General features: G+C 37.6%; 1 protein-coding gene across 1 annotated transcript in view; it reads left to right on the plus strand.

Annotated features, from left to right (window-relative positions):
* The window catches only part of MEI4 (meiotic double-stranded break formation protein 4), a 44,084-nt gene that overhangs the window by 6,298 nt on the left and 14,197 nt on the right, over nucleotides 1-23,589 (plus strand). Inside the window, exons 2-4 of the mRNA XM_074150949.1 lie at nucleotides 1,792-2,040; nucleotides 9,782-10,341; nucleotides 16,383-16,514. Coding sequence (XP_074007050.1) covers nucleotides 1,792-2,040; nucleotides 9,782-10,341; nucleotides 16,383-16,514 — 941 coding nt within the window. The remainder of the gene's footprint in view (nucleotides 1-1,791; nucleotides 2,041-9,781; nucleotides 10,342-16,382; nucleotides 16,515-23,589) is intronic.

Genomic DNA, 23,589 nt, shown 5'->3' on the forward strand with positions numbered 1-23,589 from the left:
AGGAGAACGAACTGTGCTGCGTTTTTGTTTTGTTTTGTTTTTTAATAGCATCTCTACAAGTAATTATTCCAGAAAAGGAGTGATTCTTTTTCTCCAGAGTAAGAGTTACCTCATTAAACTCATTCAGTGTAAGACACTACAACTGTAGAAGTGAGTCTGTACAAGATGTTAAAGAGAACAAGGTCTCCGTCAGAATCCAAATTCCATGACTTAATTGTATGTCCTAAGTGTTAAGGTGGAATGCCATTTCAGATTTTGACGATTGTGATTTAAAGCAAAATTAGGAAAGATACCATGGTTTTTGTGACTTATTTGGGATACATCTCCTTTAGGTAATATCATTTTGGCATGTTGAGGATGAAAGAACCTTTTGCTTGACTGTGGTGTATTACTAGCATGTGCACTAAGGTTTTTGCTCTGCTTAAAATACAGTAGTCCCCTTTAAAACAAAGTAGAAAAATGACTCTCTTTAGTTTGGTAACAAGTGATAAAAAAATACTACTAAAGTAACAATCCACAGTTCTAAATTTCTTTCAGCTGTAGAAGCTTAGTCTCAACTATTCCCATTCCAGTTCCTTGTAATACTAGTCTATTTACTAGATTATTTTTATTGGAGATTTTTTTTACTCTAAAACATTTGATTTAGAGTTGTGAGCTGAGATTTGTGAAGAACATAGTGGTAAAATATCAGTCGTCAAACAGGTAACTTTGGTTTTTCTTTGTAATGGTATGTTGTGAGTAGAAATAAACAGAGCATAATAGAAAAGTAGGTATTGGTGGTGACTCTCGAATAATAAAAGGCACCTGACCATTCATGAAATGCTGAAATTAAATGCCATCTCCTGACCCATACAGGAATGTTGGTCCTTCTGCAACTTCCCTGAATGTAATTTAAGGGAAAACACCAGTACTGACAAAGCATGTTATAAAGCACAAAGCAAATCTTTATTTGTCATTTTTTAAAAGGAGGTGAAAGTTTTTGCAAAGTACTCTCTGGAGATACCATAACGATAAACCAGCAGTGAAAGCCGTTTGTAAGACATCTTTCTGCCTGCCTTAATTTGTGGCTCTGCCCTGCAAAGGAACTTTGAAAGGATGAAGTTCAACAGACGCTGTTTGAGCGATATCTGGGTGAAACTTCGATTAAGAAGATGAGAGAGTCTGGGGAGCACCTTTCAGGTTCAAAGCCGAAGATTTTGGATCCTTACTGTTACCACTTACTCTTCTTTCAGTGTGGCTCCGTGTATTTCATTTTATTTCCAGCTTTGAAGGCAGTTCAATTACTTGCATGGGTCTGTATTTGTAAAACATTTTCTTTGATGTAGAAGGCAAACAAGAGCCTTACGTGGGTTTGTTGTCCCACAGAGGTGCTGATCCTTTGAGGCTGAGAAAATTAACTTCTGCTTTTTCACTGGAATTCTTAGGTATGAATGGAAAAGCTGTGTGAGAGAGAATTCTACAAGTAAGAATTTTTGCAAAAAGTACCATTTAGTTAATGCGTAGCTGCTTTAAGCAGTGGGTATAGATCTTATAGTCCAGTTTCTAAGGACTTAACCTTTTATTAGCTTTTCTGCAGGCTTGAGTGCAGCTCATGTATGTTTTATTCTCGTGTTGTGCACAGATGCTTATATTTCTACTCTTTTTCTTGATGATTTAAGAATGCACTAGAAATAAAATAATTGGTCTCACTGTTGAACAGTTCTCAAAGCCAAGAAAATACTGCGCATAATTTGCTTCATAGAGTCATAGTGAAATTACTTTTTTGTTTTCTGTTTTTTTCTAATGTATTAGAAATCAAAAGCAGAAGAGAAAATCAAGTTTGGTATTTGAAAATATCAAAACTAGCCTTGGCTTTTGCAATTATCCACTCAAAACCACCAGGGAAGAGTTGCAAAGAATACACTGAGCACCTTGCCAAAACTCTGTCCGAACAAGATTTTGGATGGAAATCGAAAGCTGAAGCCCTGGAGGCTGAAGTTCTTCGATTACGTCAGGAACTTCTTTTGAACAAGATCTGTCCGAGATTCTACTTGCAAAATGGTAAGTTTCTGAAATAATTTCTCACTACATTGCAGTAGCAAGAGAACAAACAGCTTTCATGTTGCCTGCGCCATTTCTGGTACCTAGATAAGAGAGTCTTCAGCGTACAGCCTTCTGTTTTTGACAAAGCCCTGAAATAGTAGAAGACTTAATTTATTTGTAATGGGATTGAGCTTGAGAACTTCATGCTTACTCAGAACTTAAATTTTTAACTTTCAGAATCAATATGTATTACATGGAATAATTCCAGAAAAAAACTGTTAGTGCAAAGTGTTACTCTGTAGGAGTTAGTAAGGATATTAATGTACCCTACTTACATTTGGAACATGTCTTAAAGACATACTGCATATTTTTTTTTTTTACCATTTTAAAGGTGCTTAAAATGAGAATTTAAGCCTGATGTGTTTAGAGCATGAATCCCTAATATGGATAACGGGAAGATTGGGCAGGCAAAAAATAGCAGACATACAGTCCTTTTCTGTTAATGTATTTAGACTGCAGATACTGTGTTTATTAGGGCACGTGATAAAACATTGTGAGTCTATATTGTAGGATTCAGGAAAGCTGTTAGTTAAAGAATTGAAGAAAAAACCCGATGAGCTCAAACAGCACCATTTCTCTGACTTGTGCATGTGGAGTGAGTCATTCTCACTCTGAGAGATCAATGGCACAGGATGAGCTTGGAAATCAGGCAGTGGAGGATGTCTCCAGGCTCTGGGGAGGTATTTCCCCCAGGAGATGGAGGTCAAAATGCTCCGGGCTGAAGGAGAAAACGAGTTCACTGTTGAGGGTATCTCTAAAATCAAAATGTGTAGCCAGTTGCTTTATGACTTGAGTCTTTTAGGAGGTTCCCTGATAGAAAACTTGATGAGGCTTTCCTGAGATGTTTTTGTACTGAAACAGTAGCTTCCTTATTGCCTTGTGAAAAGATTTCTGGATTCTAACTTTGACTGAGAGGGGGAATGTATTAGACTTCAGCTAGAAGCTGTAATGATTTATTCATCTATTAAGTGGACCCTTCTCTCTAGAGTGATTTAACGATTATTCAAACTTTGTTATTTGTGTGTCTGTTCTCTGCAACCTGTTCCAACCATGAAGTTTGTTTAAGGGTAAAAGTAATATTCAAGCTGCTGTTGCAACGTGTGTCGTAATGTTGTGAAGAACTGATTGCATATGATCAAGAGAGATTTATTAACATCTAATGTCTGGAGAGGATATTTTAACTGTAGATTAAGAAGAACAATCAGGTTTGACAAGCACAATTTGGCCTTGGTGAACCCATACTGGCTTTTCCCAATCACGTGCTTCCTTTGACTTGTGATAGCCCCCAGGAGGTTTCATTCCAGGACTTTCCCAGGGACTGTGCCCAGTGCCTGTAATTTCCTGGATCCTCCTTTAAGCCCTTCATGTAGATGGGAGTGACATTAACCTTCTTCCAGTCTTCTGGGATAACCCCCAATCTCAACAGCTTCTCAAATATTGTAGAGAGCGGCCTCGCAAGGACATCAGGCAGCTCTTAACACCCTGCTGTGGATAACGTTGGCGCCCATCGATTTGCAGGGGTCAAGCTCCTGTAACAGTTCACATGCCAGCTCCTCCTTCACTGCTGGTGGGTCTATGTTTGCATCGAACACTAGAAACGCAGTCAATTCATCTGCATCTCGTGTGTTCCGAGTCTAAGATTCCTTACCCCAAGCTGTTGAACTGAGTGATATCTTGCTTGCCAAAGTAAGCTCTTTTAGTTGCCAGATAGGCAGAGAAAAGCAGATGCTGCATTTGTACCTGCTGCTGCCTATCAAGAGCTGAAGAGTTTGGAGTCCTTCAGCCAAAGTTCACTTTGCAGCTGTATCTTCCCTGCTCTGCATTCTAAGTGTCAGAGCTTTCCTCTCCCACCTGCTGTTTGTAATAATAATAATAGTAGGTCTTTCAGAGGCCTCAGGAATGATTAGAGACTGCCCATGGAGTTTTATTTCCCTAATGTGAGAAATTTGTGAGCTCTTTGAAGCTACAATGCCTGTTTTTCTTCTCCACATAAAGTTGCACGTGGTATGGATGCACAGGCATGTGAAGGAGAAAGAGCAAGGCATCCGTTTCTAAAGAGAAGTCTAGATTATTTTTGTCCCACCTGATTATTTATTTGTCCTCAGAGACCCTCAAAAAGTTTGTGTTTCCTCTCTGAGGGGGAGGAGTGTGCTTTGCTACAGGTAAAGTGTTTGGTAGTGTGGGTTGTTATAGTTTACTGTATTGTTAATAAAATTACTGTGGTATATATTCACTGACAGTTCCTTATTTGACTTAATCTGCAGCTGTCTCTCTGAACACAAGGACACTGATACTCCTTTTACATGCTGGTACTTTTGGCTGTATGTCAGCCATCCAAGGAGGAGGAGAAGCAAAGATTTTTGTAATTGTCTGTTCATTATTTTTCACCTTGCCAGTATTGTCCTAACAACTATGCCCACGGGTAGAAAAAAATCCCAAATTTCATATTAATCAAAGTTCCTTGCCTTTCTTTGATTCAGACTGAAATTTCACAGAGAGGAGGAGAGAAAGCTGTTGGTGTTACTCCAAGAATAAGAATAGAGAATATTTGAGCATTCTGTAGTGACGCTGCTTTGGAGCTACGTGAAAAGACAAAGGGTCTTACAAACCATCAATGAATTGATAGATTCATGGATTGAAGCACCGGTCCTCGGGGAGACAAATTCCTTAGCTGTTATCAGCTCATCAAATCAGCAATCATATTGTTTCTTGGCAGCCTCTGGTAAAGAGATCTGAAAAGCCTGCAGCTGTTACTCCAACCTCAGAAGGCATAAATGCAATACTCTACGCTTTTTTTTGCCAAGCATGTATTTTAGGAATGACAATTTAGAGGGTAGATGTTTATTGCCTTGCTTGCTTTAGGCTGATACTCTTGAAGGGTTCCAAATCATTATCGAGAGTATATTTTTAGCAAAAATTGTATCGAGTACGTATTCTCTCTTCCTTAGCTTCGCCTTCAGTCTTGGTTCGTATTATTCCCTTATGCAGTGGATAGGAATTTACTGAACTGCTTGCTCCTCTAATTAGAAAAAAAACCCAAAGTAATCAGATTCTCCCCCCCGCCATGTTTTTTTTTTTTTAGAATTAGTTTATTCTTCCTTTTATAGATCATTTCCAGTAGAACTTCATCTGCCATGCCCTGAAGACCTGTCCTGTGTTTTTAGCTTCCACCGTAGTATTCGGCTGCCAAACCTTCACCATAGAGTGTTGCGGTGTTTGGGGAAATGCTCAACTTGGAGACAGAATGTGATTAACGTGAATGTCTGATTTTTTTTTTTTAACTCTGTCCTGAGGCTGTGTTTGACTTTTCAGGATACTATCCCCTAAATTCTGCTTCCTGTGTCAAAACATTTGAAGCAACTTGAGCAACTTGTAGCTTTAGGGAATAAAAGCCAGAGACAGAAAGATTTTTATATCTCCTGCTTCACTCCGTAACTTAGTGTGTTTCTCGAGGCATTTAGTTGTACATGTGCAAAAAGGGAGCAATTTTCTTTGTATATTAGTATGAATGAAGACGATTCATTCTCCTTTCTTCTTGCTGGAAGCTCAGACTTGCTGCAGAAGCATAGAGAATGGGAACCGACCAGCTCATCAGCTGGAGCAAAACTAATTATACGTGATGCACAATTCCAGTGTACCAGCAGTCTTCTTTTGGGCCACGGAATTCTGCCACCTTTTCCTATTCCACTTACCTGTAAGTCATGGCTGGGGTGTTTCTTGCTCAGCGGGGACAGGCAGAAACTCTGGGTGCTCAGCTTAAAGCCCCAGCATTTCCTCGATCGGGTAAGTCCTGCTTTGGTGAGAGCAGAACAGTAATAGCCAGTCAAAATCTTTTCTGAATAATTTGATTTCAGACCCGCTGAAAGGGCAAACTCCACTGTGACTTAAATAACTTGTGACATTTTCTCTGCCCGCTTACATTAAAAGGAGCGGTGGGAGAACATAATTGATAATGGATTATTTTTTTTTTAGGCTTATTTTCAGAGGAACCAATCAGATGAATTCAGCAAGATCAGACCAAAACATACGCAGATTTCTCAGAGAATGTTATCTGCAACCTCATAAAAGAATCTTCCTCGTTAGTGGAGGGAGCAGCAGTCCAAATCAGACTGAATAATAACGATAAAAACATACCAGTCTATTAGGAGAAGTTACTTCCCTTCCTGGAAAGAAGATGAAACAGTGTGAAATGTTTACAGCTGCCCTGAATAGCACTTAGCAAAGATTTTCGTTCCAATGGCAGTAAGGTAGAGGAATATAGACCAGAATTTCCAAGCTATGACAGTATGTTTATGTAAAAGCCATTTCTTAGGTCAGTGTGTTTGAATGAGCTGCTGTTACAGATTGCTGTGTCCTGTCACCACTTTTTGTCCCCCCGGTATTTGGCAGGAAGCGAGGAATGCTGAAGAACGACAGTTGCAGAGGAATTGTTGGGCTCTGAGGGGTATATTTGGCTCCTTTCTTTTTCTAGCTTCCTTTTTCCAAGGTGAGAGGATTCCCTGTTGGGCAGCAGTCAACACTTAGTTTGATGTCACCATGGAAAACAGATCTGCTTATTTTTCTCTGGTGCTTAGGGATGTGATGTTTTTGCATGAAGAGATTCTTCCTCCCTCCCTCTGTGTTGTTCCCCACCCCAAAAAGGTGGCTTTCTCTCCATACAGATCCATAAGGACAGCTCAGTCTGTCATCTCAGCTTTTTCTCCAAGGCATGATGGTGTCAGACAGACAAAATTGAACTGTCATTTGACATCGTAAGTGTTCTAGCGTACTCCCATCCTTCTACCAGTGGTACTCATGTGAGTAGGCAGCATTGCAAGTAATGTCTCGCAACCTAAAAAGTATTTTATTTTATTTTTTTTTAGGAAGGGAGTGGGGAATTGAGAACAAATACGTGAGATGACAAAAATGGAGTTAAAATGTGTTTAGCACAGATTTATGGGAACACGGCTCCTGGAATATGATGATGAGATAAATCTGTTCCCCGTAATTGTAGTGACACAATGGGGAACTTTATGAAAGCTGAGGCCTTTTCAGGATAATTGAATAAGTTAATTTGCAATCTGGAAAAAGCACCAGCTGGAGTGTAATGATTCATTGAAATCTCAGAGTACTGCTCCTTCCATGGATAACAGACCTGTTTTGGTTGTGGAAACTTTCTCCCTTTGAAAGCAGATGCTCTCTGTCTTATCAGATGGCATTGCCACAGCTGTTCTAAGCACATTTTGGGGGCAAAGGGACCCAAGAAGCATCTTTTATTTCCAGGTTTCTGTATAAGGGACCCATTCAGAGGCAAAACCAACCCAGTTGTTCCTGCAAGAGAAAGGGTTTGTTGTTATTTTATAAATGCCCTGTATAGATCCAGTTCCTAATGAGATGCATAGCGGTTTTAAGGAAGAAGATTCATAATTTACTGTAGATTCATTTCCTTTCTTCTGAGTAACAGAATGATAGTTTTGGGGAAAACTGAATGTATATGGTAAAAACTAGTTAAGAGGTGTGGTCGTGGCAATTAGGATCTTCTTGCCTGTAAGCCTCTTGTCCCGTCTGGCTTAGAACTCAAATTTCAGTCATCTCATTGAGATGGTGAATATTGTAAAGCATGTGTTAAGTCTTTTGTCATGAAAGCTGCTTGATGAGCATTAACTGACCCAAATCTCTGACCTGATTATCGATCTTTCCATATCTCTGCTGCAAGTATTCTTTATTTGACTGGAAGCACAAAAGATTTGTGGTGTCGTCTGCAGAAATCCCTTAAAAATGAATGTTTATATCCTTAAAATCCTTCTTGGTTCTTACTGAGTTCTAAACGTTTAGATGCTTTATGTAAGCAAAATCCCTAAAAAATTGAAGTATATGCTTCTAAACCTTCTGAGAGATGTTTAAATCCTGGCATTGAACAATTAATTTGGGAATTTTGGATACTCAGCCCTATATTCATTTCGGTGATGTTCGTCCTAGATGGGACATTCCTGAATTTTCTCAGCCAGCCAGCTTAGTAATGAAAACAGCAGGGTAGAGACAGGCCTACACATGAGGAAAACGTGAAGAAAACAGTTAATATGTGAGGAGACTTTTTTTTTGGTTTAAGAAGAGAATAAACTTGATTCATCCTTGATGGAAAGTGCACTTGTAACAAACCAATCAATAAAGATTAAATGAAGAATAACAGAGAGTCCTGGAAAACGGAGGTGGAGAAGTGAACACAATAAGAAAAAAATATGCATAATTTCACATATGGTTTCATTTCCTTTTAGAAATTACTGACTGAACACCTACTTGGAAAGCAGAATGCAGGTTGATCAAAGAGGTTTCTAAGATTGCCTCATTTTTTTAATTGTCTTTTTTCTTTTAAGAAGTGGAACCAAGCCTGTTAATTGTAACTGAGGTTTATGTGTGGAGGGATGTCAGTTCTTCAGCCTTCACACCCCAAGGCTGTTTTTGTGACCATACCTTGTTTTGTTTGGGGAGCACACAATTCTGATTTTGAGCTCAGGATGTCAATGTAGTAAAGAGTTTAAGTCCTAAATAGGAATTAAGACTTTAAGTATTTCCTGACATATTTAAGGAGGCTGTAAAATTGCCCATGACTAGATATTTCATTACCTATATAAAGGCATTGTAAAATTTTGTGGTTAGTTTATCATCTGCACTAAATTTTTGTATTTCTTTTTCCAATATATTTGTGTCAAATGTTCTTGAAATTGCTGTTTAAAGATTATTGTTAGTGTGAGGAAGGCTTAATGCTGTTCCTTTTTTTTTTTTTGTACTTGATAACCACATGGTGTGAACATCAAAACTGCTTTCTTATTTAAATAGTAGGTAAGTACAAAGGGATTAGTTTACCTTCTTTCAAGAAGTAAATGATAAGCTGTTTCTAGGCATTTTGAGAGAAATAATGAGTATTTCCTGGTGAGCAATTTATTTTTTTAAAAGATAACTTTTACCTCCTCCCCAAATGACTAGAACATATAAATTACTGAACACTTTTAGAGCATTTTGTCTTTTTGTATTATTCATTGAACTGGAAATACGCTGCTATTGGGGACTTAACAAAAACAGGGTTTTCTGGAAGCTCATCATGGGACAAGAGTTTGATATCTCAGTGAGTAGGAACCTAAGCATAAAAGCAATATTGTCTCCTGCTGGTAGGAGTGTTTCATTGAGTATGCTGCCTCTAATGTTCTGTTCAACTTTGTTAGAATTCCTTACCTGACGTGGGGAAAAAGAGAACATGTAAAGGAGAAGATCTTACTTGATGCAGTTATAGTAGTATCAGACCTTCACTGTCTTTTAAAAGCGTCTGATTTCTTGAGGAGTAGTGAAAATGTTAGGAGGCCCAAAAATTTACATGCATTTCCTTCCCTCGGAATTAATGGGAGTGCAGACGTCGACTTAAATTGTTTGTGTGATGTCCACTTTTGTGAAAACTTAATACATCAGGAATTTTCAACTCAAAATTACTGTTCCTATTACTGTAAGCATAAAACATCTTGTTCACAAATAGACGCTACTGTCTGAAAGTTTTGACTTTAATTTAAAAATGTCACCTTCTTCCACATCTAAATTCTAGCTCTTGGGGAGCAAACGTAACATGTATTCCATTATTTTTGTGTGGAAGCAAAAGGAGAAAGGGTAGATGAGGCTTTCCATAAGCATGTATTTAAGTATTACACAAACATAACTTTCGTGTTTGTTTCAGGAAAACCAGATGCTCCTGCTGAAACTCTTCTGGATCAGGAACATATAAACCCTCCGAGTTACTCAAGCCAACTGGAAGACTCTGGATGTGATGTCTCTAATGACTGCACGTTCGATTCCTTAGGCACAGCTGCTGATTTTCCCCGACCTGAACATAATGTCGACACTTCTAACCGATGGTTGGAAAGAGTTCCCCCATTGGATCTTTGCTGTACCAGCAAGGAGGAATCTCTGGCTGCTCCCATACAGTTTTTGCAACATCTGCTTGAAATAAGAAAACTGTCTGAAGGAGGAATTCTTCAAGCAGACTTCACGGAGCTGGATAACGATTCTTTCACCATATGCAATTCAGTGTCTCGGTTGCTTGATGGACTGACTATTTTTTACAACAGCCCTAAAATTCCAGTTTCGAATCTTCTTAGTGAAGCTGTTTGTGTTTTGATCAGTTTAATAACTGATAGTAAATTATCTAATCATGTTTTGAAGAAGTGTTTCAAGAAGCTGGAAGAATTTAAGAAAAATCTGATTAAGGTTATTTTAAGAAGCAGCGGTGTCAATAGGGTAAGTGTAAAATATCTTCCATCTTTCCTATACCATTTCAGTACATTGTAATATTCTCCCGGGTTTATGCACTTTTTTAATCTTAGTTTGTCTTGCTATATTTTGAAGAGTACTTCTCAGAGATTTTTGTGACTGTTCTTTTTTGTGATATGGACAAGAAATGCTCTAAAGCATTTGAAAAAGTTCTTGCTCATGCATGCGAGTTCTAGTCTGTTCCTGAGTATAGAACTTTAAAAAACTCTTTAAAATTCAGAAGGAAATCTTCATCTACTGAAGTATTTCCAGGACTGCTCTAATCCCAGGCTGCTTTCTATTCCATTGTCGTCATGGTGCGATACTTAAGTTTTCAATTAGAGGTGTCCTTGGCCAGTGTTTTTGAAAGGATGTGAGAACTGGTACCATATGTGTGGTAACAAGTCATGCAGGTGTCACTCCTTGTATTTATTTTTTTGTGTGTGTGTCATTCCAGGATACAGAACAAAGAAAACTTGAGCAATCATTCATTAAAGACTTCTTCGTAGTTGATGATGTCCAGTGTTTCCACCTGTTCCACTTCTCTAGTTAATAAATAATTAAAATAATGTTAATTGTAGGAGAGCAACCAAGAAGTTATCCAGAGGGGGATTACTTGTTGATTGGAGGATTAAGTGAGAGGTGTCACACTTTAAATGAGAGAAAATATCCTGGTAGATCAGGGATGTTTCAAGTCTGGAAAGTGCTTTTATAAATCATTCAGGAAGGGTGAAGTATGTCCCCATAATTTGCAAGTGGCATCTTTTCTCTGAATAACTTCACTGAAACAGATGGCTTTTTATGAGATGTTTTATATCTTGCTTCCACCAAAATATTGACTTAACAGTCATTCCTATCAGCAGCCATTACTTCAATCAAACAGATTTAAAGAGTTTAAAAATTGTATAAACCAATTATTAAGGGATAATCGTGATAGTTTCTAGATTTCTAGGGAAAAAAGGGCAGATGTTGTGTGTGGTAATTGCAATGTTTATAAGACACATTGAAAAATCTAAAAAAGAGGTTTAGTTTCCTTTAAACTGAATTGAATATGGAAATAAATATGTAGAATTCAGAATTAGCAGTGGAAATTGTATAACTAATTCTTCATGTGCCGTGTACCAGATATCTCCCAGGGACACTTTGTGCTTCACTTTTAATCATCACTGTTTACTCAAGTGGTGATTGAAATATCATGATTATAGGTTTAAAATAAAATTACCATTAATTATAAGGCTGTCATCTGGAAAGAGTGGCAAACTGTATAAATTTTGGTTCCAGGAGGATGCTGAAATCCCTCCAGTATAAAAACATTAGGAATTTTGTTGTATCTAACCTTACTAACTGTCAAAAAGCATTTGTGGAGACAGACACCGATGCAGCCGTAGTATTTGACACAACTTTCCCTTTGCCATTCTCACCTATAAAGCTGTCAGAAGCTGTCAAGGAGGACAAAGTGCTGGGAGAAACACCTTAAAAAAGTGAACAAAGAGAGAAATGGCTGCGGATGCCTCGTCTTCAAAAGCAATCCCAGCCTTCTGCAGAGCAAATTAAATAACTGAAAAAACCTTTGAGAATTGGAAAAGAGATAATTATCTCTACATTAGGTGTAAAGGAAGAAAAACAGCAGCAGAATTACTTGCTGTAACTGTTGAGTCCTATTGTTTGAGATGTTTCTAATTATAAAGCACTGGAAGCTATAGGAACCAGCAAAGATGTGCTCAGAGCTCTTCTGCCTGGATTTTGTTGGCTAAAGCTGTGCACTTTGGAGAGAATTTTTGACTTGAAACTCCAAATTGACAGAAGTATCAAAAGGGACCAAAAAATCTATCATTCAAGGTTTGAGAGGTCAAATAAAAGGACATATTACTTAAAATATAAATCCGTTTAAATCAAAGAACTACAAATAAAAGTAGCTTCTTAAATTTCCCTTTCTAATTTTTTTCCTTTCCCTCCATGTTTGGAGAGCAGCTTGGAATTCTGCACGCAGCTCTCAGACACACAGTCTTTGGGACTAAGCCTTCTGGAAATACCTCAAAGGAGCCTGGAGTCACAGCTGCCACGGGTGAAGCATGAACGCTCTGAGGTTCCATCAGCTGCCCAAAGGCTTGTCCCTGCACCTTCTGCTGGCGTGGTGTTCCACCCCTCTGTGGCTGCCACAGAAAAGCTTGTGAGGATCCTCTGTCTAATTCTGGTACAGATGAGCTATTGCTCTGCTGTTGCAAAATCTATGATAGTCGCTGCTGATATATGGAGTGAGGACTTTGATTGTCACCAATTTTTGAGTCATGGAATCATGGAATGGTCAGGGTTAGAAGGGACCTCTGGAGATCATCTAGTCCAACCCCCTGCCAGAGCAGGGTCACCCAGAGCAGGTCCCACGGGAACGTGTCCAGGCGGGTTTGGAATGTCTCCAGAGAAGGAGACTCCACCACCTCTCTGGGCAGCCTCTTCCAGGGCTCTGCCACCCTCACAGGAAAGAAGTTCCTCCTCATGTTTAGGTGGAACTTCCCATGTTCAAGTTTGTGCCCATTCCCTCTTGTCCTGTCCCTGGGCACCACTGAAAAAAGACTGGCCCCATCCTCCTGACACCCACCCTTGAAGTATTTATAGGCCTTGATCCGATCCCCCCTCAGTCTTGAAGATCCTGGCCTTCACCTTGGGCTCTGTACAGAGATCTGTGTCCGTTTCTTGGACCTCTTGTTTTTAGGAGTTAATCAAAACACTAAAATAGAAGACAATCATACAGAATTCTTCAGGATTCTAAAGTCTAGCTGTGTAGGGTCCTCAGAAGAGCCTGCTTTCTTGCACCTTCTTCTTCAACAAATACCTCATCCATCTGCCCCCACCATACTCACAATCTCTTTCCAACAAGAGATGAACAGCAGGGACTTTACTGCCTGTTTTCATTTTTCTCTCTCTTATGTTCCATCTAAACGTCTTTACGTAGAATTTTGCAAATGCCCAAATATTACTGTTGAAATATTTAGCAGAAAAGCAAATGCAAGAATTCTGGGTAGTAGCTTAATGCCTTTGCCAGATGTTTATGTGAGAAAGGAGTCACAATTCCTCATGCTAATAACAAGCTGAAATGTAGTACAGCGAAAAGCAGAGAGAGAAATGTTTGACTCTCATTGGCAATTATATTATAAAATGTATGAAATGTGCTTGTGCAATTGCAAAAAGACGCATTAGTCAGAACCATGGGTTTGAATCTTTTCTTATCTGGGATACGATTTGTATGATTCATTAATTACTGAAAATGTCTGGAGGAGAGTAATCCATAAACTTACTCTGGTTTTAATACATGTACCAGTATGTATTTAAAACGTTCTCCAACGAGTTGTGGGTGACAATAAATTCCCCCGTTTATAGTCTGCAGTATCTTTTGTCAGGACAGTACATAACTCCTCAGTTTACAAGAGTCTTGTCTGCTCAAGGACAAATAAGATTTAAAAATAGTTATTCACGTCACCGGGGATTCCCAAGTATAAAACCAGTGGGCTTCAGTTTTCCTAAATTAATTGAGTCCCAAGGGGAATATCACAGCTCTTGAGACACGGTGCATTTTCACCTGCCAAAGAATTTTGCTTATATAGTGAAAGAGCAGTTTGTTGGTATGAGTATTAAAATGCGTCGCCAGGATTTTATGGTCTAGTAAGAGTCAATGTGTGAATCTCTTGACTGTTGAATTAAATTTTTGCCACAATCTGTTGTCTCTACATAGAGAGCTATTTAAGTCAAATGGTAATCAAAATCCATTGTCTTGTAAATCACTGCAGTCTAAAGCAATCACCAAACTGACTGATTCTCATTTACTTCGGGGAAGCGGATCATAGGAGGAACCAGGCAGGAATGAATGAAAGGCAATGTTTTATCTGCCTCTTAGACTTCTGTCCACCTTCCCTCCTCAGCTGATACGCATCATGCATTAAAGCTACAATTATTCAACAGTTACAGGATGAACTCAGTAGGATTTTATTTTTTTTTTTTACCATTAGAGCAAAAAAAGCTATATTCATAGTTTCCAACCTGCCTGTAATACTGTTTTGTCAGCGCCGTCCCTTTTCCTAATAACAAATACTGTCATTGCCTGTTTTTATCCAAGTAATTAGCTAGTATTCAGAGTATTACAGATTATTTCCACTAGGAAGAGGGGGGAAAAAAAAAATGGATAGGCCTTTGCTGTTCTCTTGATTTACAAATTAAATCAATGGGAGGGGCCTTAACACAAGAATACAGGAAGTTCTTGGTTTTGTTGAATATGGTAGGAAATATATATCAAAAGCTGTTTGTTTCTGTCTTTCTCTCCTCTGCCCCAGTCTCTCTCTTCAGCAAATGGCATCTCAGCTTTCTGTAGCATAAAATAATTTATAAGTAAAGACTTCTTATCTTGCTTTCCTGGGGAAACAAGGCTCATATGAGCGCGCTGTTTGTTTTGCTCGTCACTGTTTTCCTCTTGTAGGAACTTCTGAAACCAATAACCAGTTTGAAATCACTTGGAAAGAAGTGGAAGGTCAAAAATACTTTCCAATGGGCTTTAATTGGTGGTTGGGTGAAGGAGAGACCGAATTAGTATGTTTGAGGCAAGCAGAACATTGATGTTATATATTTACTTTGGCAAGAGCCGGGTGGACAATCCACATGGCATTGTTGGCTACCGCGCTGCATCCTGAGGAACACTGGGAGCGAGCAGAAATCGGGGAGGAGGAGGAGGGATAGGGACAGATAATGCAGCTCCTGAACAGGGAACCAGGCTCCGTTGCTTTCTTGTTTCTGTTCATATATTTTTTTACAATCTAATTTTGTGTTTACCCACAAATCCCTGAAGAGCATAGGTTTTATTTCATCTATACCATTAAGCAAGCCCAAGGGATTAAAAGGTTTCTGTTCCTTTTTTAACTTTTGATAGATTGGAGTGCTGAAGATAGGCTTTTATCTTTAATGAAACTCCATCCTGTTTGAAGTATTATCAGTGTGAATGTTTCCAGAGTTTAATTAGCAATACATGAGCCTTACTTTGAAACACAAAGTCTTACTTCCATTTGCTATTTACAGATTTATTGCTTATGTGCTATAAACTCGTTCTGTGTGTATTTAATGTTTTTTTATAGTTATATTTGTTTTGGGATTACATGCTGAAGTGAGGTGATTAGCAGCAAAGATTTATTAAAGTTTGATTGTTGTGACTGTGAATAGGAGATTGTCTCATAATAAATCCATCTATTCCCTTAATAAATCCATGCTGACTACTACCGGATCACCTTCCTGCCTTTCAGGTGTTTGGAAATGATTTCCAGGAGGATTCATCCTATGCAAACTTGCCAATGGTGGGCAAGTATTCTTATTTAAATATATGTGTGTATATATGCACACGTGAGCTGGCCAGAGCAATAAATTAGGTTGTTAATTGGATGTGGTGGTCTGCTTTGGACTGGTTAAGACATGGAAGGTCTTCTTAGACACGCAAATTTGTGCCAGAGTATCCTTTTGTTAGTCAAAAATACTCATTTACAAAGAGCTACTGAATATTAATGTTGTAGGAGTATACACTGATATGAAAATATAAATTATAGTCATTATATTTCATGTGTATTCCTTTTTTCTTTCCAAGAACTCGGTACATTTGTATATAGAAATGATAATTTCTTCTAGTAGTGTTTTACAAAATAACGTTGTGATATAATTCTCATGTAAGTTCACATCACTCCTCCTCTGGTTCAGGAGAAATGCCTTGGTTACAGCAAGTTGACAGTGAATTGTTTGAATTTGAAAATATAGTGTATCTTCTACCAGCATTTAATCAAGTTCATTCCAGAAAACTCCAGTATCACCTTAACTTGCTCATGTGTTTGAATTTCAAAGAGTTGGTTTGTTCATTTGTCTACCTGTGACAACCAGAGTTACTGGCTGTGCAGGGCGGTCGCCCCCTTTCTGGGACAGCAGCTGGGCATGAAGGTATTTTTAGGGGGGTGAAAAACAACAGAGACATGTTTTGAAAAATTAAATTGACTGTTATTTCTCTTTAGTTTCAGGCATTGCACACTGTGTCGCACACGCTGGGTCTGCTGGCAAGGAGCAACGTACTAAGAAATTCTTTGATATCTCTTCTACTCCCCGAAGTCCGTCAGTTTGCAGAGCAGCTGTTGGAAGCCCACCAGGTACTGTCATCTTTTCATCTTTTCTTTTGGAGAAGGGCCAAAAAGTGGTGCTGGGGAGTGTTTTGTCTGTACCTATTTGTTTCCTAAAATGTAATAACTGGATCATTCTATGTAATATGCAGGTTTAAGAACCCAGGAAATGCTGGCACCTCACTTCAACAGCAGATTCAAAAAAAGAGACGTAAAGTGAAAGAAAATTTTAGTTTTGCCCATAAGGAAGTTATCAGACTGTATAGTAAAAAGACTGCATAGGCTTTAAGATCATGGTATATAATTTGGAAAATACTTTAAATAATTAGTTAAAACAATTATGGGAGCATGTAAATTGTTGGCTCTGCAGGAAGTACAACTTCAGTATCCAGCTGGACCCACAAGGAATTGTGTTTATCTCTATTTAGATCTAGTAAAACTGGACAGAATGTTGAATTATTTTATTTCAGAATTAGATTTCATGTTTCATGTTACAATATTAGTTTTCATGATACAAAATTTATCCGACACTTAAACTTGTGTTTAGTTTGTTGCAATGAGTAGGACATGAAGAGCAGAATAGAGTGGGAATAATCTCATTCTGCTTTAGCCCATGCCCACCTGCCCGTCAAGAAGTGGAAACCTTCATTTATACCTCCTGGAGCAACTGAAGAAAGTTGTATCTAACACTGTAGGGAAGGTGCCTGTGGAGTGGGAGACAATTTCTGGGGGAACAGAGACTTGTATTCGTTTATTGAAAAGAAAAAATAAGTTTTTTGATTTTATAAATTTATTCCATTTCGTCATACTTAGCGTATGTGAACTAAAATTCAGGACAGTAAAATGCATTTGTTACTTGACCTTCTCAGCTTCAGGACCAAATCCTTTTTCAGGTTAAGTCTGTTACCTACAGCCCTCCATCTGCCTCATTTTAATTACTTTGCATTTGTTCTTGCTGCAATCTTAACCATTATCAGTCCACAGTACTAATTTTTCAGACTTTCTACTACCAAGAGCCTCAAAATGCCTCCCAACTTTACAGGTGAGGAAATGCGTGTTTATTATTATGCAACAGGAAACACAGAAAGATTTTCTGATAAAACACGTAGGAAGGTTCTCTTTAACCCTTTATTTTCCACAACCATTTCTGTTCACTCAGAGAAATAATTCAGTTCTCCCGTAATCAAGAATTTAGAGACATGTTTATGTAAGGAGAGTTCCCTGCTCTGCTTCTGCTTCCTCCCACTAAGTTGTCACTCTGCCTTCTGCTATTGAAATGTTGTAGACCCTCTCTTTTCTATTCTTTTTCTTTTAAAACTCATACAGTAATTAATTTTTTATATTTTCCTCATCCAGCATTAGAAGCGTTTCTTGGAAGATTAATGCGTCTTGATCAACCAACCACAAACCATGGTCTCAAATAGGACTTCGATATAATCCGACCAAAGCTTATGGGGCTTTCTTTTCTGACTTTGTGTGGCATTACTTTTGGGGTGGGCATTAATCTGAAAAGGATTAAAAATTTTTTTTTCTTGTTTTATAATCAAAACTAACAATACGGTATCAGTTTGAAATACACCAAATGACAGCTTTAAAAAATATTTCTTCATAAATACTTAAATTAGAATTTGCAGAAGGATAATACTTTTATATAAATTAAGCTTCATTAGCTGACAGGTCTCCTAATCCTGGTTTGTCACTTAAGCAAAACTACTAATTGCAAAGGTATTTCATGTCTACCATTAAGGACAATCAAATTGGGGACTCTGAATTTTAGTTGTGATTAGAGGTGTGCAAATACCTTTTCTTTTCTTTACATTTTGTTCTGTTGTTTGTTTCTTTGTTGTTGGCAGATAGGAGAAATAAAGAAATCACCTGAGGCACATATTCAGGTTAGCTTGCAATTAACTCTTAAAAATTTGGTGAAAAACAAAATTTGAATAAATAGCTTATTCATCCAAGCAAATTTCTATGTTTTATTTTTGTATAATTATAATTTTTTTTTAGAAGTTGAAAATGTTTTCCAACACTAGCTCGGATTGAAAACAAAATCCTGTTTAACTTTTCTAAATGAATCCTCTGGATATCTCAACATTTTTATTTTAAATTCCTCATTAAGACTTGAGCTAAGCTACAAATAATTTGTGAAGCGTTTGCATTCCAGAATATGCAACTTAAAAGTCAGTTATTTCTTCAATAGGAAGCATGCTCAGCTCAGGTTATGTAGGTTTGTGGATACATCCTTTGATAAATATTGAAAATTTTTTTACTTAAAAATTCTGACTGATTTTAGTGAGTTTGTCTGTGTACTCTTGGAACAAACTTATCTGTCTGTGACCCATAGTTTTAAAGAGCTATCTATGTCCCTGGCTTTACAGTCTCCCACAGTCTATTTTTTTAAATTGTATCTAATGAACTACACCAGAAAACTACAGAGATTACTGTGTGTATTTTTATGTTCCCTAATTGGCTAAATCCATTAATCTTAAAATATGACAAATTACTCTGAAATATATGAATAATAGAATTTTGTTTAATATTTTGCACCAGTATTCCCACGTGTTAATATAGAAAATAAAAGTAACTAAGGAGTAGGTAAAACAGTACAGTTATCCTGATTTTTTCCCCCCAGTTCAGATGAGTTTTATGGTAGTAAACTCTCCAGAAGTTAGTAGTTTGCTTTAATTCATCTAAGAACTTCAGCATGTACTTAAAGTGAAGCCCATACTTCAGCACTTTGCTCACACCAGGACACCGACTTCTAGGCAAAAGCATATTAATATAAACTCAATTGGATCCCTTAATTTTTACTGATGTCGGATATGTACTTTTCATTTTTATCTGCAATAGGAACCTTTCACGCTTCATAAATACGGTTTATAAGAATATAGTAACTGAACCTTATCTTCCTATGGAATAGAAATCTTCTGTTCCCCGATTGGATTCCTACTGCAAAGCAGATACAATTTTAAGATACTAAGATTTCCTAGTGATACTGTGGATGATGGATTATTTTTCAAATGTTGAGCTCCTCACCATGATGGCAGATCTTCCTTTATGATAACTGTTTCAAAGATAGAGGACTAGAAACGGAAAGCACATATTGGTTCGGTGCCCATTTCTGACCCTTCAGGTGTTAATTCCAAGAACTCTGAAAAAAAAATGAAATTAAAAACCAGAAAATAGTTTGGAAAATAGAAAAAGGAAGACATACTGCTTGGTATTTGAAAGGCAGTAATTGCTGATACATAGCTTGCCTAGCATTAGATTTTTATATCACCTTACTTTCTGTACACTGTTTTTCCATTTTTAAAACTTTAAAATATTTGTTACAAAAACTGCACACTGAATATCATGGGGTTTTTTTAAAAATCAAAACACTGAGTTATGTGTAATTCTTAATGCTTACACAGAACATTAAGTCCAAATCCAAATTATTTTTTTTTTGTGCTCAGATTGAACTCTGGGAAGCAACCATCTGGCTTAGCTCAGGCTGTTTGTTGGGAAGGATGGGAAGGATGTAGCAGGTTTAGGGTTAGAAGAGGATTTAGCTTTAGGATGGCAAAATAAGATCCTCACCACAGAGGGAAATGCTTGAAAGGCTGTGCTTAGACGTGTTTGTTGACACCTACCAGACCAATTCTGCTGTTTGCTGTTAATTGGGTTAGAGTTGGTGTTAGAACAAACTCCCTGGTTAAGTTTTTCACTTGAAACTGTCTTAGGCTGCAGTTGTGGTGGAGGTAGGGATTTGAGGGCATGGGCTTATGGGCTGCAGTGAATGCCACCACATCCAGAAGGAGCTGCTGTCCCAAGTTTGACTCCGAAACAAGCAGGGCTTGTGCTGCTAGGATTTGACTGGTGGGCAAGTGATTAACAGAGAAGGTTTATGTCTGAGATCATACAGCATTTTTTGTGTTTGATAAGGAATTTGCATGGGATTCTCTGTGTGCATGTTTAATGTATTTTAACATATCGTTGACAAAAATGTGTGTTTTCATAGAATATACTAGAAAAGAGGGGACAGAGGGAGAAGATCAGTTATAATAGTCTTCTAGAACGTGAAAAGTTGCTCTTTGACTTCTGGAGTGAAGAAGAAGAAACATACTTGGTGACTAAGGTTAGGTATCAAACTTCTTTTACTGAAGGTCTTCAGGTACGTTCATGATGAGCATCTTTTGGTGGTGACCTAAAGTCTCAGGGTGAGGATTGGGACTAGAGTATGTGAGGACTCTTTTGGCCGTAAATCTGAACTCTGTGCTCCTATTTATATCTTAACATTGATAATTATGGTCAAAATCGGAATCAGTTACAAGGGAGGGGGAAGGAGGCAAGACTCCACTGCAGATTTGCTCCACTCCTGAGTTTTGGAAGAAACTGAAGGACTATTGTAATTAAATGTGCCAGTTTGGGGGGGGATTGATACAATGAGGACTAAGTAATTAATGCTAGTAGGTCAGGAAAGAGGTTTTACAGAAAATTTACCAAATTTGAACTCACTTTAGAAAATTGCTAACATGTCCCACAATCAGGATTTCAAAATGCAAGAGGTTAAAACTCTCTCTTCTTCAGGCAGTAATAAAAATTCAGGATGTAGATGAGACGTGTCCTCTTCGGGGATGGCGGGGGATTGTAACCAGGTGATTTTTGCACAGAAGTGACTGGTTTGTGTCAGAGGAAGCCTCTTGGGGTTATCATCTTTGGAGTCCTGTGAATTCTGTGTTTCTCAGGCAGATTATTTTTGATGACCCCGCTTATATTCGGTAGTCACTGTAACACCTGTGTATAATATGTATCTATATATTATATATCTATATGTTTTATATATATGTATAAAGATGGAGAAAAAAGTGATTTTAAGAGAGGTCTTGGAAACTGGGAGGAAAATGCAGCTGAAGACTGGACGGCACCATTGATCTAGACCTTATTGAGTTGGGCTCATTTACAGTGGTGCTGTACATACCTATAAGGATCCAAATAATGAGTAGTTTAAAGCTGTGTTCACTTGAATAGAGTTCCAAATAATATGTACTGTCCTGGGTTGGTTTAGGCTGATGACAAAATTAATAATATTCAAGAGCCTTTTTACTCATTTTGAAATATTTCTGTTTATCATAAGAGCTGTTCTTCAAAATGCGTTTTAGCATATATTTCAATTTCAGAACATACATCATAAGTTCCTTGCAAACAATTTTAAATACATTTGAAAGTTAAATTGTATTATTGATTCATAGATTCTGAGGTCAGAGGGAGTCGTTTAGTCCCAACTCCTTTCTGTACAGGTGATCATTTTTTTTTCTAGAATCTCTGGAATATGTTACTGATTCTGTTCTTTTTTTTACAATTATTATTCTCCTCCTTTAATAATACTTATAATTTTTGGCTTTTGCTGTCTGAATTTTATTTTCTTGAATTATGTAATATTTTTAGGAGGAAAAAAAAAAAGCCCTGATCAAGATGGGTAGAATACGCTGAAATAGTAGAACAGCTGCATAAAGCTCTATAGTGCTATATGTAAAGTTATAAAGTGAGCTAGATACATTAGAATGAAGCATAAGCAATTGTCCAAGCAATTGTAATTAGTTTTATGTTGTATCAACTTGAATTAATAGTATTAACTAAATACTGATTTGGTATTTATTATGTATTTGTTAAAATATTTATTTGAGGAAGAAATCCAAGCCTGTTGGAATCGCTAGAAGACTCTGTTTTTCAGTCAAACTGCATTAAACCTTTGGATTTATAATATGATAATATTACACTGTTGCTAAGTTTGGGTACTTTTAAAATAATAGAATAAGTATTTAAAACAAAAATTTAGAATCTTTTTACATAAGTATAATTGAGTTTCTTTTTATCTAGGGATTTATAACTTTTTCTTCTACTTCACATAATCCTTACTTTGTATCAGTAATATTTATTATGACCCTACGTAAGGCCTGATTTCATCATTTTTTGTTGTTCAGGAAACAAACTCTTAATGCTTCCTGCACTTATCACCGATGTCTGCTTTGGTCATCTCTCCTACCTGATGCTCTGAAATAGGGCTCTCTTTATCTGTCTCCTTATTCACAGGGAGAACCACATCTAGATCTAGCAAACCTGAAATACTCTTATTCGCATTTTCAAACTTCTCCTTATCGGCCACTTCTATTATGATTCCCTTAAGAAAGCCGCAGTTACAGTAATATATATTCAGTAATAAATACAAATGTGGTTTAAAGAGAGAACAAACCTTAATAGTGTAAGTTGTCTGTATTATTTGTGATCGTTTTCATGTCGTGTATTTTCCCTCTCTTATTCCTCTTGTTTGAACACTTTTAAATCACAGCATAAGATACTCAGAGAAGAAATAGAGTAGAGATTTTTGAGGGGTTATAAGGATAAAAACAATAAGGTATTTGAGATTGCTCCAGCAATTAAGAAGGAATAAGACTGAACAGGGTTGGAATGGGGAAGAAATTTTATGTTTTTAATGCAAGCCCCCAAAAGATACAGATAAAATAAGCTGTGCTAAACATAGCAAAGATGAAAATTACATTGCATAGTTGCCATGGTAAAGCTTTTGTTCTTTCTGGTGACAGGTGAAGCAACAGGCAAAGCTTTTCTGTCTGACCTTGGTACCCCACCAGTCTCGGGTTCGGTGGGACACCCCCTGACCCACAGGCAGCAGAGCAAAAGGACCCTTTGCTGACTTGGTCCCTTGGCACATCTTTGGTCACCCTGAGGTGCTTCCTGATTGATTCTCCTGCTGGAAAAGCGAGGGCGTATGAACCAAAGCAGGGCATTTTAATTATCCTTGCTGGCAGTCTTAAAGGAACTTTACTGTCACTTTTGCAGATACAAGAAATTCTGCCAGAATAGCAGATAACGTTCCTTTTAACTCTACATTTAGCACTGCCTCCACCCTGAAGAGCTCAATTTTTCATTTGTTTTGTTGTCTTTAAAGATATATTCCTCATGCACGCTTCATTCTACTAAGCAGTGTAGTATTAGGAAAGAAAATAACTTTTTTTTTTCTTCTCAATCAGTATCAATATACAGCTCTGAATTCACTGTGAGGGACTGAGGATGGTTTATGTGTCAGAAGTGATGGCTCCCAATGAAT

The sequence above is a fragment of the Numenius arquata genome, chromosome 7, assembly GCF_964106895.1.
Source record: "Numenius arquata chromosome 7, bNumArq3.hap1.1, whole genome shotgun sequence".
NCBI lineage: Eukaryota > Metazoa > Chordata > Aves > Charadriiformes > Scolopacidae > Numenius > Numenius arquata.